This window comes from Falco peregrinus, chromosome W (genome assembly GCF_023634155.1).
Source record: "Falco peregrinus isolate bFalPer1 chromosome W, bFalPer1.pri, whole genome shotgun sequence".
Taxonomy (NCBI): Eukaryota; Metazoa; Chordata; class Aves; order Falconiformes; family Falconidae; genus Falco; species Falco peregrinus.
Genome location: NC_073743.1, coordinates 12565166 through 12580198, shown reverse-complemented (window position 1 = coordinate 12580198; position 15033 = coordinate 12565166). Strand labels below are relative to the sequence as shown.

The window sequence follows — 15033 nt, the reverse complement described above, 5'->3', positions numbered from 1 at the left end:
TTCAGAAGGCATCCATTTCTTATAGATTCTACTGGAAAAAAGAAAGTTGTTCTGTATTTTGTCACCTAAGTCTTACCTAAGTGAGAGTGACTTTAGTGGGACATGCTCTTCTTGCAAAAGCAATGAATGGAATACAGCATACATACTCTGGTTCTTAATGAGAACATGCAATTTTATCACAGATAATGGCAAGAAGTTGACACTCTGAATTTTAAAAGCATTAAATTCTTTCAGGACTGAAGTGAGGTGCTGGACTTTAATATGACAGCATATTTTTAAATATACCAAATGACATATGGATTGATGCTCCCATAATTGAAATCTATGTTCTCTGTTCATGGACTTCATCTCAGTATATTCTTGTGCAATACCCAACAGTATAACCCATAAGTCTGGTCTGGGCAACAAAACCAGATTTGTAGTCATTCCATTTGTTTGGGATTTTTGGTTTGTTTGTTTTAAAGTGTATTTAAATACTTTTTATTTTGTTTTTGTTTTGTTTTTTGTCAGCTGTAAATTCAGGCAGCTATTTTTATAAGAAAACTACTTTGCCCTTCAAGGCAATGAGGAGTTTTAGCATAGATCAAAGCTTTCAGTGAGTCTTAGAGCAATTCATGTCTGGGTTCTGACAGAAAGACTCACTGAAGTGTCTTAGTATAGTTTGGATTATATATATTTGTTATTAAGGACAAGGTAGAGGTTTTTCTACCAAGTTTGCATTAACTCTGCATAGCAACTATCAAAAGAAAAATCCACTTTGATCTGTCTTATGATTCGGGAAAACAGTAACTGTTAACTCTGTAGCATCATGTAGGGGTGAAGGCCCGACTGTGTATTAACTACCGTAAGTAATTTTTTCATGTATAGCATATCTCTTTCCATCAGACCACAGTAAGAGGAGAAGAGGCAAATTAGCAAAAAAAATCCCAAGATATAACTTCATTTTATACATGTCCAGTGTCAATACTTTAAAAGTAATTGGGAAAAAAAAAGTATAGAAACATGTACTTGAATTTGCAGACATCCTGAGAGATTGTCTTGGAAAACTGAATTGCTCATTTATTTTATTCTAGTGCTGCTTCACTGCATATAGAACCAATTTATGAGTGAGTATGAATAGCCACAGCAATATGCACAGACCAATACAGAAGGAGCAAGTGTTGGAGACTTGTGTCACAGGGCTTAAATGCTTTTGTTTTACAGGATGGGAATCAAGATAAGCTTGTCTGAGTCTTATTCAAGTAATTCCAGTCCACCATAGCAATGGGCTACAGGAATTCAAATGCTATAACCAGCTGTATCAGTTTTTTTTTTAATCTCGATTCTCAGGGATTCAGTATCAGTGTAGATCTGATCTTTACAGCAGGCTCTATTGCAAAGGCTGTCTCTTAACACACACACCCCCAACACCCCAGTTGATGCAATTTCAACTTGCATCTGCTACCTGACAGGGCACGTCATTTACAAGGCTTAGTAAAAGTTGTCGAAATCTGCCTCTGTCCTTGTCCTCTTTGGTACCCCTATAAACCACATCCTGCTTGTGGCTCTAGGCTTACATGGAGGAATAGTAGGGAAGCAACTGTTTCTCGTGTGGGATGTCTCAGTCTTCAGAGGCTTTTTAGAAAGTAAAATTTCTTTAGAGCAACTTCAAAGAAACCCTCTGGTATTATACAGTAACCTGTACTATCACCTACTAAAAAAAGCTGCTGCCTTCTATTTCATTGGGGTTTTGTTGTTGTTTGTTGTTTTTTTTTAAACTGTGATGGAAGACATTCTTAAATGTTCAGAAAGATGTGTGATGTTTCTTTTAAGACCTGTTGCAAAACTTGTCAGGACAGTCCTCTGGGGTGCTTCTTCCTATATGACAAATTTGTACAGAATAGTTAGTTCCAGAAGTAAATATTCATTCTGAAATCAGAGGCCTTTTAAAAAGTGTAACTCAGATGTGTTTACAAAATGAAACCCTTCCCAAAGCAGAACAGAACTTTCATATAAGTAAATTCTCAGCTGTAATTCACTTAATAGCTTAATTTATTAAACACAGTATGTAAAATCTACATTGTTTCAGTTTTCATGTTTACACACAGGACGATATATTTTTTTTTTTAATTTTTAACTATGATGCGACAAGAGCTTCCTATAGCCTACCTTCCTATGTGAGATACAAATATTAAACACTACGAGAATTCCTGGCTCATTTAACCCTCTTTGCCTTCCCTTTGTTTCCCTCCAGGCCTGGCACAAACAAACAGGTTTGTATTATAAAAGTAATTTTTAAACAGTTCCAAGGGGAAGTCTGCTGATATGAACTCCTGAAAACAGGGAGAACTTACAGAGAGGTCTAAAATTCTTAATTTGACAAATTCTTACATGAAAGGTCAATCTGTTTTGGATACTGACTTGCAAAAATAACTTGAGTGCCACCACCTAATAAGTGCTGATACACATGGTACCATTTGTGAGAATTCAGGTACTTGTGGGATTTCTGTTAGCACTAGGTAGAGGTATTGTGCAAATCCTCAAATGATGCAATTTCACCTCACTTTTCAGTTGCTGGGACTATATAGTATAAAGGGAAAAATAGGTATTAGCTAGTTTTTTTGAAGCATCAGAGGTACTTAAACTATCTGCAAACTACAGTTAATGTACATGTAAGCTTGTCATGCATCAAAAGCCAAATTTTAACAATATGTGAAAGGCCAATATGTATTTCTTTAGCCAGATCCTTGAATTTTGACAGTTATCCTATCCCATATGCAGAAGTCAGGTTGTACCTTTATTCTGACAGCAGTATCACACCATACCGCATACTGTATATCTGCATTATCCTAAGATACAACTCTCCTCAGTATTTAAACATTACCCTTTATTATACATCAAATAATTTATACTTTTTGGATTTTTTGTTGTGTTTTTTTATTACAGGAAAAATGTTAGAATTATATAGCTATTTGTTATGATATTCAAATAAACCTAGACTCCAGATTTTTTACAAGGAGCATGGAATGTTCAGCTGTTTGTCCACTCTAACAGCTCTTGTTAGTGCTGTGAAATGCACTAGCCACCAAAAAAAAAATAAAATTCAAAACACATTAGAAATGTACACACACTAAAAGTATTGACAAATATTGACAAATAAGGAATATTGTTTATTAAGGCTGTGCTTCAGAAAGAGGATGTTTAGGGTTAAGAAGCCTTCATCAAGGCACAGAATGGGAAGAGGTAAAAGCACAGCTGTCTGTAGAACATAAGTTATGTAAAATCACTAGTGAGATATGCATCCATACAAACACAAACTGCACAGCTGGTCTTTGTAACAAAACTGAACATAGTTAAAAGGAAATACTGTGTCTTTTTAATGGCCACAGTTTTACTTCATTATTAAAAACATGACAAATATTTCCAAACGCAAAATTCACAATTTGAATAAATGAAATATTTTAAACAAAGTGCTTCACAGATCTGAACCCTGCATGGTTGTACTGTCTGGCCTAGAAGCATTTTGTAGACATCGTAGGAGCATTTCACACAAATCTGAAAATGTCATTTAGGTGAATAAGAAACAGGACATTTCCACAGACATTTCTAACATTTTTACACTTTCAAGTAGCTGAGTTCTTACAGCCACTGGGTTTTGTAACATATGTGTGCTACAGCAGTATGGGTTCATAGATTCCTTTAGCAGCAGAGGCCCATTTCAAAGGGCACGTGGTCTTTTCAGGTTGATCTGTTTACTGGCCTGTTCCTCCTCTTGTAGAGCTGCCCGGAAAGATTTCACTTTATCTTTAATGAAAAAGAGAGAATGAGTACTAATGTGCCTGTGCTCAACACAGATCTTGAAATTAAGCCCTGATACTTCATATACTGGCACTAATGCACAACAAAGAACATTCCTCCACAAAAATAGCTGATACTACAAACTACAAGAGGATTGAGATAAGCTTAAATTCAACACTCACCATACAAGCAAGTTGCTTAGCAACTTAGTCCCTTAGATGATACCCCTGTCTCTAGACAGGATAGGTTTGGAAACTGCACAAGTGCATTGTGCAGCTCAAGAGGAAAAAGAAATTGTACAATCTCTGGAAGCAAGGTCAGACTTTGCAGGAAGATTACAGAGCTGTGGTTCATATATGCAAGGAGATGATACGAAAGGCCAAAGCTCAATTAGAGTTCAAATTGTCCAGTGTTGTGTCTGATTGTAAGGGCTTGTTAAAGTACATTAATAGCAAGAGGAGGTCTCAAGAAAACATTGGAGTGATACTTGTTGATGATGGTCATCTGACTAATAGGGATGAAGACAAAGCAGAGGCATTCAATGTTTTGGTTTTTTTTACTCAGTGTTTTATAATACTGACAGATCTTGGGCTGCCCAGTCCTCTGAGTCAGAAGACCACAAGTGTGGGAACAGTGACTTTTCATTTGTAGACACTGAAGTTGTAAGGGACCAGCTGTACCAGCTAAATGTTCACAAGTCCATGGGGCCTGATGGGATTCATCCCAGAGTACTGAAGGAACTAGCAGATGTTATTGCAGGACCCCTCTCGATCATCTGCCAAAGGTCTTGGGAGTCTGGGGAGGTCCCTGTTGACTGGAATATTATTACAGTTTACAAGAAGGGCGTGAGGGAAGACCCAGGAAACTACAGACCTATTAGTCTAACCTCAGTTCCCGGAAAAATTATGGAGAACATACTGGCTGCTATTGAAAGGCATTTCAAGGACAATGCAATCATCAGGCACAGTCAACGTGTTCACAAAGGGAAAGTCCTATTTAAATAATTTGATATCTTTCTATGATAAGGTCACCTGCCTAGTGGATGAAGGAAAGGCAGTGGATGTAGTTTTTCTGGATTTTAGTAAGGCTTTTGATACTGTCCCTCACAGCATCCTTCTGGACAAGTTGTCCAACTGTGAGATCACAGAACAGAATCATAGAATCATTTAGGTTGGAAAACACCCTTAATATCATCAAGTCCAACTGTTAAACTAACACTGCCAAGTCCACCACTAAATCATGTCCCCAAGTGCCACATCTACATGTCTTTTAAATACCTCCAGGGATGGTGACTCAATCACTTCCCTGGGCAGCCTGTTCCAGTGCTTGACAACCTTTTTGGTGAAATTTTTCCTAATATTGAATCTAAACCTCCCTTGGCTCAACTTAAGGCTGTTTCCTCTCGTCCTATCACTTGGTACTTTGGAAAAGAGACTGACACCCGCCTATCTACAACCTCCTTTCAAGTAGTCGTAGAGAGCAATAAGGTCTCCCCTCAGCCTCCTCTTCTCCAACCCCAATTCCCTCAGCTGCTCCTCATAAGACTTATTTTCTAGACCCTCCACCAGCTTCATTGCTCTTCTTTGGACATGCTCCAGCCTCTCAATATCTTTCTTGTAGTGAGGGGCCCAAAACTTAACACACTATTTGAGGTGTGGCCTCACCAGTGCCAAGTAAATAGGGAAGATCACTTCCCTAGTCCTGCTGGCCACACTATTTCTGATACAAGCCAGGATGCTATTGGCCACCTTGGCCACCTGGGCACACTGCTGGCTCATATTCAGCTGGCTATCGACCAACACCCCCAGCTCCTTTTCTGCCAGGCAGCTTTCCAGCCACTCTTCCCCAAGCCTGTAGCATTGCATGGGGTTGTTGTGACCCAAGTGCAGGACATGGCACTGAGCCTTGTTGAACCTCATACAATTGGCTTCAGCCCATCTAGCCAGCCTGTCCAGATCCCTCTGCAGAGCCTTCTTACCCTCAAGCAGATCACCACCACCACCCCCCAATGTGGTGTCATCTGCAAACTTACTGAGGGTGCACCCAATCTCCTTTTCCAGATTGTTGATAAAGATATTAAACAGGACTGGCACCAATACTGAGCCCTGGGGAACACCACTTGTGACCAGGTGACAGCTGGATGTAACTCTATTTGCCACAACTCTTTGGGCCCGGCCATCCAGTCAGTTTTTTACTCAGCAAACAGTATGCCTGTCCAAGCCATGAGCAGCCAGTTTCTCCAGGAGAATGCAGTGGGAAATAGTGTCAAAGGCTTTACTAAAGTCTAGGTAAAGAATATCCACAGCCTTTCCCTCATCCACTAGGCAGGCCGTCTTGTCATAGAAGGAGAGATCAGGTTAGTCAAGCAGGACCTGCCTTTCATAAATCCATGCTGACTGGGTTTTCCTGTGTGCTGTGTGATGGCACTCAAGATGATCTGCTCCATAACTTTCTCCAGCAGTGAGGAATGATGAGCAGGTACTGGGTGAAGAACTGCCTGAATGGCAGGGATCACAGTGTTGTAATGAATGGGGCTACATCTGGCTGGTGACTGGTCATCAGCGGTGTTCCTCAGGGATCGATTCAAGGGCCAGTTCTGTTCATTATTTTTATCAGTGATCTAGATGTAGAAGTTGAATACACCATTAGCAAGTTTGTTGATGATACCCAGCTGGGAGGTGCTGTTGACTCTCTCGAGGGACAAGAGGCCTTGCAGAGGGATCTAGATAGATTGGAGCATTGGGCAATCATCAATAGAATAAAATATAAGAAGTACAAATGCCAGATTCTGCACCTGGGATGGAGTAAAACCAGAAACAAGTATAAACTGGGAGAAGAGTGGCTGGAAAGCAGCCCTGAAGAAAAGGATCTGGGGGTGCTGGTTGACAACAGGCTCAATATGAGTCAGCAGTGTGCCCTGGCAGCCAAGAGGGCAAACCACATCCTGAGGTGCATCAAACACAGTATAACCAGCCAGTCAAAAGAGGTGATTATCCTGCTGTATTCATCATTGGTGCGGCCTCACCTTGAGTACTGTGTGCAGTTCTGGGCCCCACAATTTAAGAAGGATGTGACAGTCCTTGAATGCATTCAGAAGGGGGCAACAAAGCTGGTGAAAGGGCTGGAAGGCATGTCCTATGAGGAGCAGCTAAGGACTCTGGGCTTATCTAGTTTGGAGAAAAGGAGGCTGAGGGGTGACCTCATTGCTCTCTGCAGCTTTCTGAGGAGGGGAAGTGGAGAGGGAGGTGCTGATCTCTTCTCCCGGGTATCCAGTGACATAATGCATGGGAATGGTTCAAAGCTGTGTCAGAGGAGGTTTAGACTGGACATTAGGAAGCATTTATTTACTGAGAGGGTGGTCAAACACTGGAACAGGCTTCATAGAGAGGTGGTCAATGTCCCAAGCCTGTCAGTGTCCAAGAGGCATTTGGATAGTGCCCTGAATAACATGCTTTAACTTTTGATCAGCCTTGAAGAGGTCAGGCAGTTGGACTAGATAATTGTTGTAGGTCCCTTCCAACTGCAACTATTCTATTATGTTCTGTTCTGTTCTATTCTATTCTCAAATGTAACCTGTTCACACTTAAATTCTGCTTCTAACTTACAGAGTATAGGGAGATACATACTACATATTTCCTTTTCCTTCCCAGTAGCTTCCAAACCATCCTTAGACAGGTTCAAAATTGTAATTAGCATGCAATCAGTAACTTCTGTCCATTTGAAAAACTAGCAGAGTAAATTCTACTCCCCCCAATTTTTCATAGAATCATAGAATGGTTTGGGTTGGAAGGGACCTTAAATATCATCTAGTTCCAAACCCCCTGCTATGGGCAGGGACACCTTCCATTAGAACAGGTTGCTTAAAGCTCCATCCAACCTGACCTTGAACACTTCTCCAGGAAACCTGTTCCAGTGTCTCACCACCCTCACAGTAAAGCTCTTCCTAATACCTAATCTAAATCTACCGTCTTTCAGCTTAAAGCCATCCCCCTCATCCTATCACCACATACCCTGGAGCCTTCTCTTCTCTGGCTGAAAAACTCTCTCAGCCTGTCTTCATAGGAGAGGTGCTCCAGCTCTGTGATCATCTTTGTGGCCCTCCTCTGGACTTGCTTGAGCAGGTCCATGTCCTTCTTATGTTGGGGACCCCAGAGCTGAACGCAGTACTGCAGGTGGGCTCTCACGAGAGCCAAGTAGAGGGGCAGAATCACCTCCCTTGACCTGCTGGCTACACATCTTTTGATGCAGCCCAGGATGCAATTGGCTTTCTGGGCTGCAAGTGCACATTGCCGGGCCATTTTGAGCTTCTCTACCAACACTCCCAAGTCCTTCTCCCCAGGGCTGCTCTCAATCCATTCTCCGCCCAGCCTGTATTTGTGCTTGGGATTGCTCTGATCCACGTGCAGGACCACAATTGCACTTGGCCTTGTTGAACTTCATGAGGTTTGCATGGACCCACCTCTCAAGCCTGTCAAGGTCCCTCTGGGTGGCATTCCTTCCCTCTAGAGTATCAACCATGCTACTCAGCTTGGTGTTGTTGACAAACTCGCTGAGGGTGCACTCAATCCTACTGCCCATGTTGACAACAAAGATGTTAAATAATACTGGTCCCAATATGGACCCCTGAAGGATACCACTCGTCACTGGCTTCCACTTGGACATCGAGCCATTGACTGCAACTCTTTGAGTGTGACCATCCAGCCAGTTCCTTATCCACTGAGTCGTCTACCTGTCAAATCTATGTCTCTCCATTTTAGAGACAAGGATGTTGTGCAGGACAACTTTTCTATGAATGTGAAAAACATCTGTGATTATATTTTGGAAGTAAATAGATAAATTCATCATTCATTTGTTTCAGAATAACTAGTACAACAATGGGAAAAGCCTGAGAAAGGATGTATGGCATCCTTTTGTATTTTTAGCCCCCCCTCCCCCCCCCCCCCCTTCCCCAGTACATTGCTCAAGAATGGGAAGAAGGAAACCACAATGATAGCATTAAAAAGTCAGTCCCAATGTGACAGGAATAAAAGCTGAAATATTCAGTGACCATTATGTGCCATGAGCATAACAGAAGTTACTGGTAGAAAGAATCTTTGACTTAACAGTTCTTCCCTCCTGTAAAGCTATACATGTATCATGCTGCCTGTAAAGATGCAAGGATCTTTTAGATATCCCGTACCTCCAGTATCTAGTTTCAAAAGCGGTATCTAATAAGTTTTGGAAGAACAGGGAGTCACCTAAACTGTTTTTTCACTGCTGGTGTCTCAAATTGTCTTTTCCTGAAAAGGAAGCCATCATCCATAATAAGCAAAGGAATGTACATCTGCTAAAGTATACTGGTGCCAATACATGTTTACAAGGCAAGCAGGCCACATCCGATTTGCTTGATGCATTCTTCTAACTTACAGCAGATACTCAGACTGAGTAAAAAGTAAGATTTATCTTATAAGGAGTTTTCTAACACAGATAAAAAACCAAACAACCACCCTTGAATTTTTACCAGTTTAGCATGTCTGTTGGAATCCAAATAAATACAGAAACTAAAATGAAAAATTAATCTCCATGAGGTACCAAGCTGACATACTGATTTTAGAAGACAAGTGGAAGAGTCAGTTTTGGGAACTAAGAATTATCAGCAGTTTGTTTTTCAACAGAGAGGCTGACAAAATTCCGACAGAAAGGCTGCTGAGGAAAAAAGTAGGCTAACAGCCAAGCTACTCAGAGCTCAATACTACTCTTAAGCACAGACTGAAAAACAGCTGTAGGCTCCCTGCTACACTATAGAGTGCAGTATAGCAGGAGCTGGGAGTTCCTACTACTTCGTCCTCATTGCATTACCTTCTTTTTTTGTACAGTTCTTTTGGACTTTCTTTTTCCTTCCTTTATTGTTTTGGAACAAAGAAAAAAAAACAACCAAAGTTGCAGGATCAAGTTTATACTTCCTGGGGGTAAAGCAGAGACTCTTCATTTAAACTAGGATGAACCGAACACAGATGTGAACTTGTTCTTAGGCAGCAGAATAAATGTTCCTTCCACAGAACATTACAGGACAGCATAAGGTGAAAAAAAACCTCAAAACATAACCACACTCTTTTTTTCCTCCTCATTATTACTGCAAGTCTCTATGGCAAATAAAAATGCACACAAAACATGATTAAAAGCAATCTACCTCTAAGTTCAGCCAGAATATCAATTTTTTGCTCTAGAATTGCTTCAAGTTGGGTAGCGTAAGAATCCACATCATAGTCTACTTCTTCTGTCATCTCAAGAAGAGCTTTTTCATCTTCTAGCCATCTAATAGATTCCTAGATAAAAGTTAAAATAAAAAAACAATCCACAACTAAATACATTAGCAAAGTTTCAACACAAGTTTCAAGACAAAGAAATGAAGTACTCCTTTTCTCAAGATGACCACACTTTTACTGTCTAGTCACCTCACTATAAAAGATTTCAATTCTAAAATGAATCCTTATTCCTAATTCAGGAAAACGGTATGTTTTCTACATAGTTTCTTAACTCCAGTGGTCATACCAGCAACAGATAAACCCCAGCTACCCCAGTTCTCTTCAAATTCAGAACATTAGGTGGTTGTAAAGCTAAGAAACTCAGAACTTTATGTCATGATTGTGTCCCCTTAGATAGGTATCAAACTTTGAATCCAGGCTTCAGTTTAAGTATGGGCTGGTTGCCACTGACTATAAACACAGTGTCATTACTACAGTCAAGGAGCCAAAATAATTCTGTGCATACTCAAACCCAGGTTTTAGAGAAGCTGTATAAAAGAAGAGCTATTTTAAGCTTTCTATTGCATGAGCTAACTCTCCAGACTGATAAGAGTACTGTAAAAGTCGGTTAAAGCAGCTCTTAGACATCTTTGCACTCTGAATATTACACAAAAAAAAGAGAGGGGAAGAAAAAGTCTTGCAGCAAAGAAGAATGCAACGAGGAGCTTAAAGCTTACAGAACCATGCAAAGCTGTGATCAGGAAAACCGATCCCATTGGAAATGCTTTGAATATAAAAAAAGAAGAAAGCAGCTGACAGTTCTAGGCATGGTGGGCCTGAAATATTAAAATTAAGTCTTTCCCTCTGTTCTCAGTAGTCCAAGTAATATTGAAAGCATATTCCATACCCCATGTATGTTTTGTTGGCTTTCAGACAGATGGAGCTCACATCAGGATAGGATTCATATCATTTCATGTAAACTCGTATATCCAAGAAACAAAGGAAGACCAACACCACTAGAGCACAATTCATTCAGTTGATCTATTTTAGACATTTTTGTTAGGATAGGATGTTTTGTATGCCAGAATCAACACCTTCCAGGAGAAAGCTCACAGAAGACAACTTCTGCATGTTACAGTTTGTAGATTTTGTATTGGTGTAGCCCATTCCACTCATGGCATAAACTAACAAGCCATGCTGTGAATGAAGGGAGCTGAGGCTTGGACACATTTCCTTCTAATGACTGCTGTGAGAAGCAGTAATCTCCAGCATAAGGCCAGATGGACACACAGAGGCAGTAACATCTTAAACTAATGCAGCTTGTCTCTCCAGAAGTTGCAAGCATTAGGACATGGCTATGACATATGACATAGGACTTTCACACTTCTGCATGTTTTACTTCAGGGCTAATGCTTCATAATAACTAAATCTTTACATCTGTTTTAAAATGTGTTATTTAGCATCCTACTGTATTACATGAACACACATCAATGTTCCACTAAGTTAGATACCTAAATTGAGGAGATGTGTGTATTGCCTACAGGTTTAATGTTTTGCTGTTTTCTTGCAGCAGATGTGCCAAATGGACAGCCCAACTAAAGACTCTAAGGTTATGAACAGAAGCAACTCATATTGCCTTCTGACAACTAGTAACTCATTACTACAGTGTATTTTGTGAATGTAAAAGGCTCTGTGGCACTGACCAGCATTACACTGCGTGGGCAGTATTCCTTCCAAAGACCCTGACTAATAGCAAGTGAAACCTTTATGTATCTGTAAAAAGGAAGTAAACAGGCAGTTAGAAATATATTTGTTTCTTCAGTATCTAGGATGAAGATGTCACAAAAGGATATTTAGAGGAGATACAGGAGATACTTGGAGGGAGTATTGCAGTATCTTAGAAGGAGGTGACCAAACAGTGCTGATAGAGACATTACTATATAGAGACATTATTATTAATTGACAGCTTTGGCATAGGAATATTGGCATAGATTATACAGTGAAATTGAAAATTTCAAGACCAATCTCAGTAAGCTCCCTGCAACTAGAAAAAACAGTCACTAATGCTGGAAAAGAACTAACAGAAAATATATTAAATTGTTAAAATACTAAAAAGAAAATAGCAACTTTTCTTACAATGAACAGTCTATTTAGGAATGTTTGTTGAGAAGAAAAGGAAAATTTTATTAAATTTCTGGGATGGTAGAAAAATATGCTTCTTTTTCACCATGGGGACAAAGATTAATGGTTATGAGATCTAAACATCTGTTCCTATTTCTTTGCTACAATGGGCTTAGTGCAATAAAACAATTTAGAAATCTCAGACAGCAGTGGAATGACAAGATGATATCCTACATCTTCAAGAGTATGCACTTTCACTGGGAAAACCTGAATGCCTGGATTAGAATAAAACAAAGTAGAGCTTCATCTTTTACCTGGAAGACAGCCCTGTGGTCTTCTACTACTTGTTCTTCCATTTCTACCATTTGTGACACAGCTTCATGGAAAGTAAACAACTGTGGAGAAACTTCCTCTTCCTAAAAACAATAAAACTTGTTAGTCTGGAAAGAACTGTGGCTACAGGAAAAATATTGAATGTGATCCATCCCAGAACATAAAAAGAAATATGCAGAAAGCAGAACCCATCAAAAATAGAACTTAATACTTCTAACAAGAAAATCTTCAGAAATCAGTGGAGAGGGCAATACATTTAAAATGCTCACAGAGTTAAATTTAATTCATATTCATTAAAAATTTCCAGCCACTAATCCTAGTGAATACTGGAAAACAGGATATTTCATGTGAAAAAAACCCCAAGTTAAAATCGTGGGAGGAGGAAGTCACAAGGGAAGAATGCTAATTTCTAGTAGGTTTTACTCATTTTCCATCAGGGCTTTTTGTTGTGCATACCACAATAGACAGACAACAATTTTAAAAAAAGAGAACAGCAATTACGTTCAATACATTTCAGGGAATCAAAATTCAATTAATCCTTTGGGAAAAAAAGTGGAATAAATGTAAAGTGAAAAATCGAAAAAGTATGTAGTGATTAATACATTAGAAGGATGCATAATATGGATTTACAAACTGGGACAAACAGGACTTCTTTAGACATAAATAGTTAACAATCAAAGGGGAAAGTGCTAGGTAAGCTGCAATTAATGTTTTAGCAAGACAGTATGGTTCCTTATACCATACATTTAAAATCTTTTTAAAAACACATTGTAAAGCTTAACTGAATTCCACATGAACAACAGAAAAGTATGATATGAAAGGCTATTTGGCTGGAAGGACTGTCCAGTGGGAAGCTCTAGGAATCACTAGCACGTCCTTATAAAATAGAGTCCTGGAAGAAGAGTCAGTTACTAAAATGAGAAATACTGCAAACACCATGAAGAGGTGTTTGAGAATGCAGAGTCTTGAGAAAAATGTTAGGGTAGTAAGGATTTTTCCTTTCTATCTTTCATCAGCATTTTCACAAACCAGGTTTTAATCCCTGTTGAACATTTAAGGAACCAGGACTAGAGCTGCTAATCAGCAGCGAGGGAAAAATGCCCTTTAGAAAATGCCTCTCAGCCCTAGCTCATGCAGCCCAGGGAGACATCCTGGGAACATGATGTAGCACTCTCCCAAACATGTCTCTAGGGTTTCACTCCATGAAAATCAGGTTGTTGAGAAGAGGAATGATGGGTAGCCAGATTTCTAAATGCAGAGAAAGGCAAATTTGCTTGAAACAGGTGCTGCATACAGGGAACGTAATGGTAAAAAACACAGGAGTGTTAAATAAAATGGATGCATTCCCCAGGCTACTTCTAACTACCTAATAAAAGGGATGAATCTATACTGGAAAAAATGCACACTAAAAACCACAAAAGCCTAGAGCAGACCCTGCCTAGACATTAAAAGTCCTAATCAGTGAAAAGGAAAAAGGCCTAAAAACCTAAAGATCCACCGGAGAAAAGTCTCAGGTAAAAGTTCTGTCCTGCCTTACAAGATTGCACAACTTGGTTACTGAGGAACCATAGCATGTAGTGCTGAATCGCCCTGTTCTTGCTCACTGTACCCAGGCCTAAGCCATTGTTGGAAATCGCTGTACCAGGTACTAGAAATCATAAATTATGTAGAGTTAGACATTAATAGAAGGAAATGGTAATAAGCCAAGATTCATGTACAAAATCCTGGCATGGTCATGTATGAAAGAAAGTTGAAAAATGCAACTCTGAGGAAGACCACCTGAACAAGGCTAAAGGCCAGAACAACCCTCTAAAAATTGATGCCAAGAGAAGACTCCACCTAAACTCCACCCAGGCCCCATCTAGACTCTGCCTATCATTAATATGCAATGAGATGTTGTAATTACATGAATAATGTATAAAAAGATGTTGCAATCATGTATGTCAAATGTATAAATTAGCCTGTTTCACACCTGTACTTTGGAGTGAGTTTCTGTGGTGCAAACCACCTCCCCTGCGCAGAAATTAAATACCTTGCTGCTAAAAGTACAAAAAGTCTCTTAGCAATTTTCTTCATTCCAAGGTTTTCCAGCATCATCAGCAAGGAAGATAAAGAAAAATAAAACATTCTCCTCTCACCCTTCAAGGAACCTTTTTTTTTTGTGTGTATGGGAATGAACATAATATCATAAAGTGAAAAGGTGAAGGGGCATGCTGTATCTACTTAATGACATTGCTAACACACTATAAATACACATTACTCTGGATTTGTTCTGCCACTGTATTTATCAACATCTATTTCCATGTAATGCTGTAAACCACTCACATTTTGTTCACAAAGCAGTTTGAGATCATCTCTCTGAGGAGAGCTCCCCACACTCCACTGTGTCTCTAAGTCATTGATCTGATTTGGAGCATGGTGTATAATGGGACGGATATCTCCTGCAGTGTTAGGATCAACCATCAGCTCCTTCACCCTACAATCAGAAAATATTTCATTTGTAGATTAGTAACTTCCTGTACAAAAAAGTTAACACCAAAAATAAAGCCCTATGGGTTTATGCACTTTTAATTAGGAT

General features: G+C 39.6%; 1 protein-coding gene across 5 annotated transcripts in view; it reads right to left on the bottom strand.

The window, feature by feature from the left end:
• Nucleotides 1–2013: 2013 nt before the first annotated feature.
• Nucleotides 2014–15033, bottom strand: part of LOC129783125 (kinesin-like protein KIF2A) — an 86776-nt gene continuing 73756 nt past the window's right edge. For 4 of the 5 annotated variants that reach the window (XM_055792880.1, XM_055792877.1, XM_055792878.1 and 1 more), the window contains 4 exons: nucleotides 14781–14931; nucleotides 12437–12538; nucleotides 9947–10082; nucleotides 2014–3783 (listed from right to left, as the gene is read on the bottom strand). In XM_055792880.1, the coding sequence (XP_055648855.1) occupies nucleotides 3698–3783; nucleotides 9947–10082; nucleotides 12437–12538; nucleotides 14781–14931 (475 nt within the window). In that variant the 3' untranslated portion in view covers nucleotides 2014–3697. Of the gene's footprint in view, nucleotides 3784–9946; nucleotides 10083–12436; nucleotides 12539–14780; nucleotides 14932–15033 lie in introns of those variants that run through there. The other variant, XR_008745113.1, reaches the window with a different exon arrangement.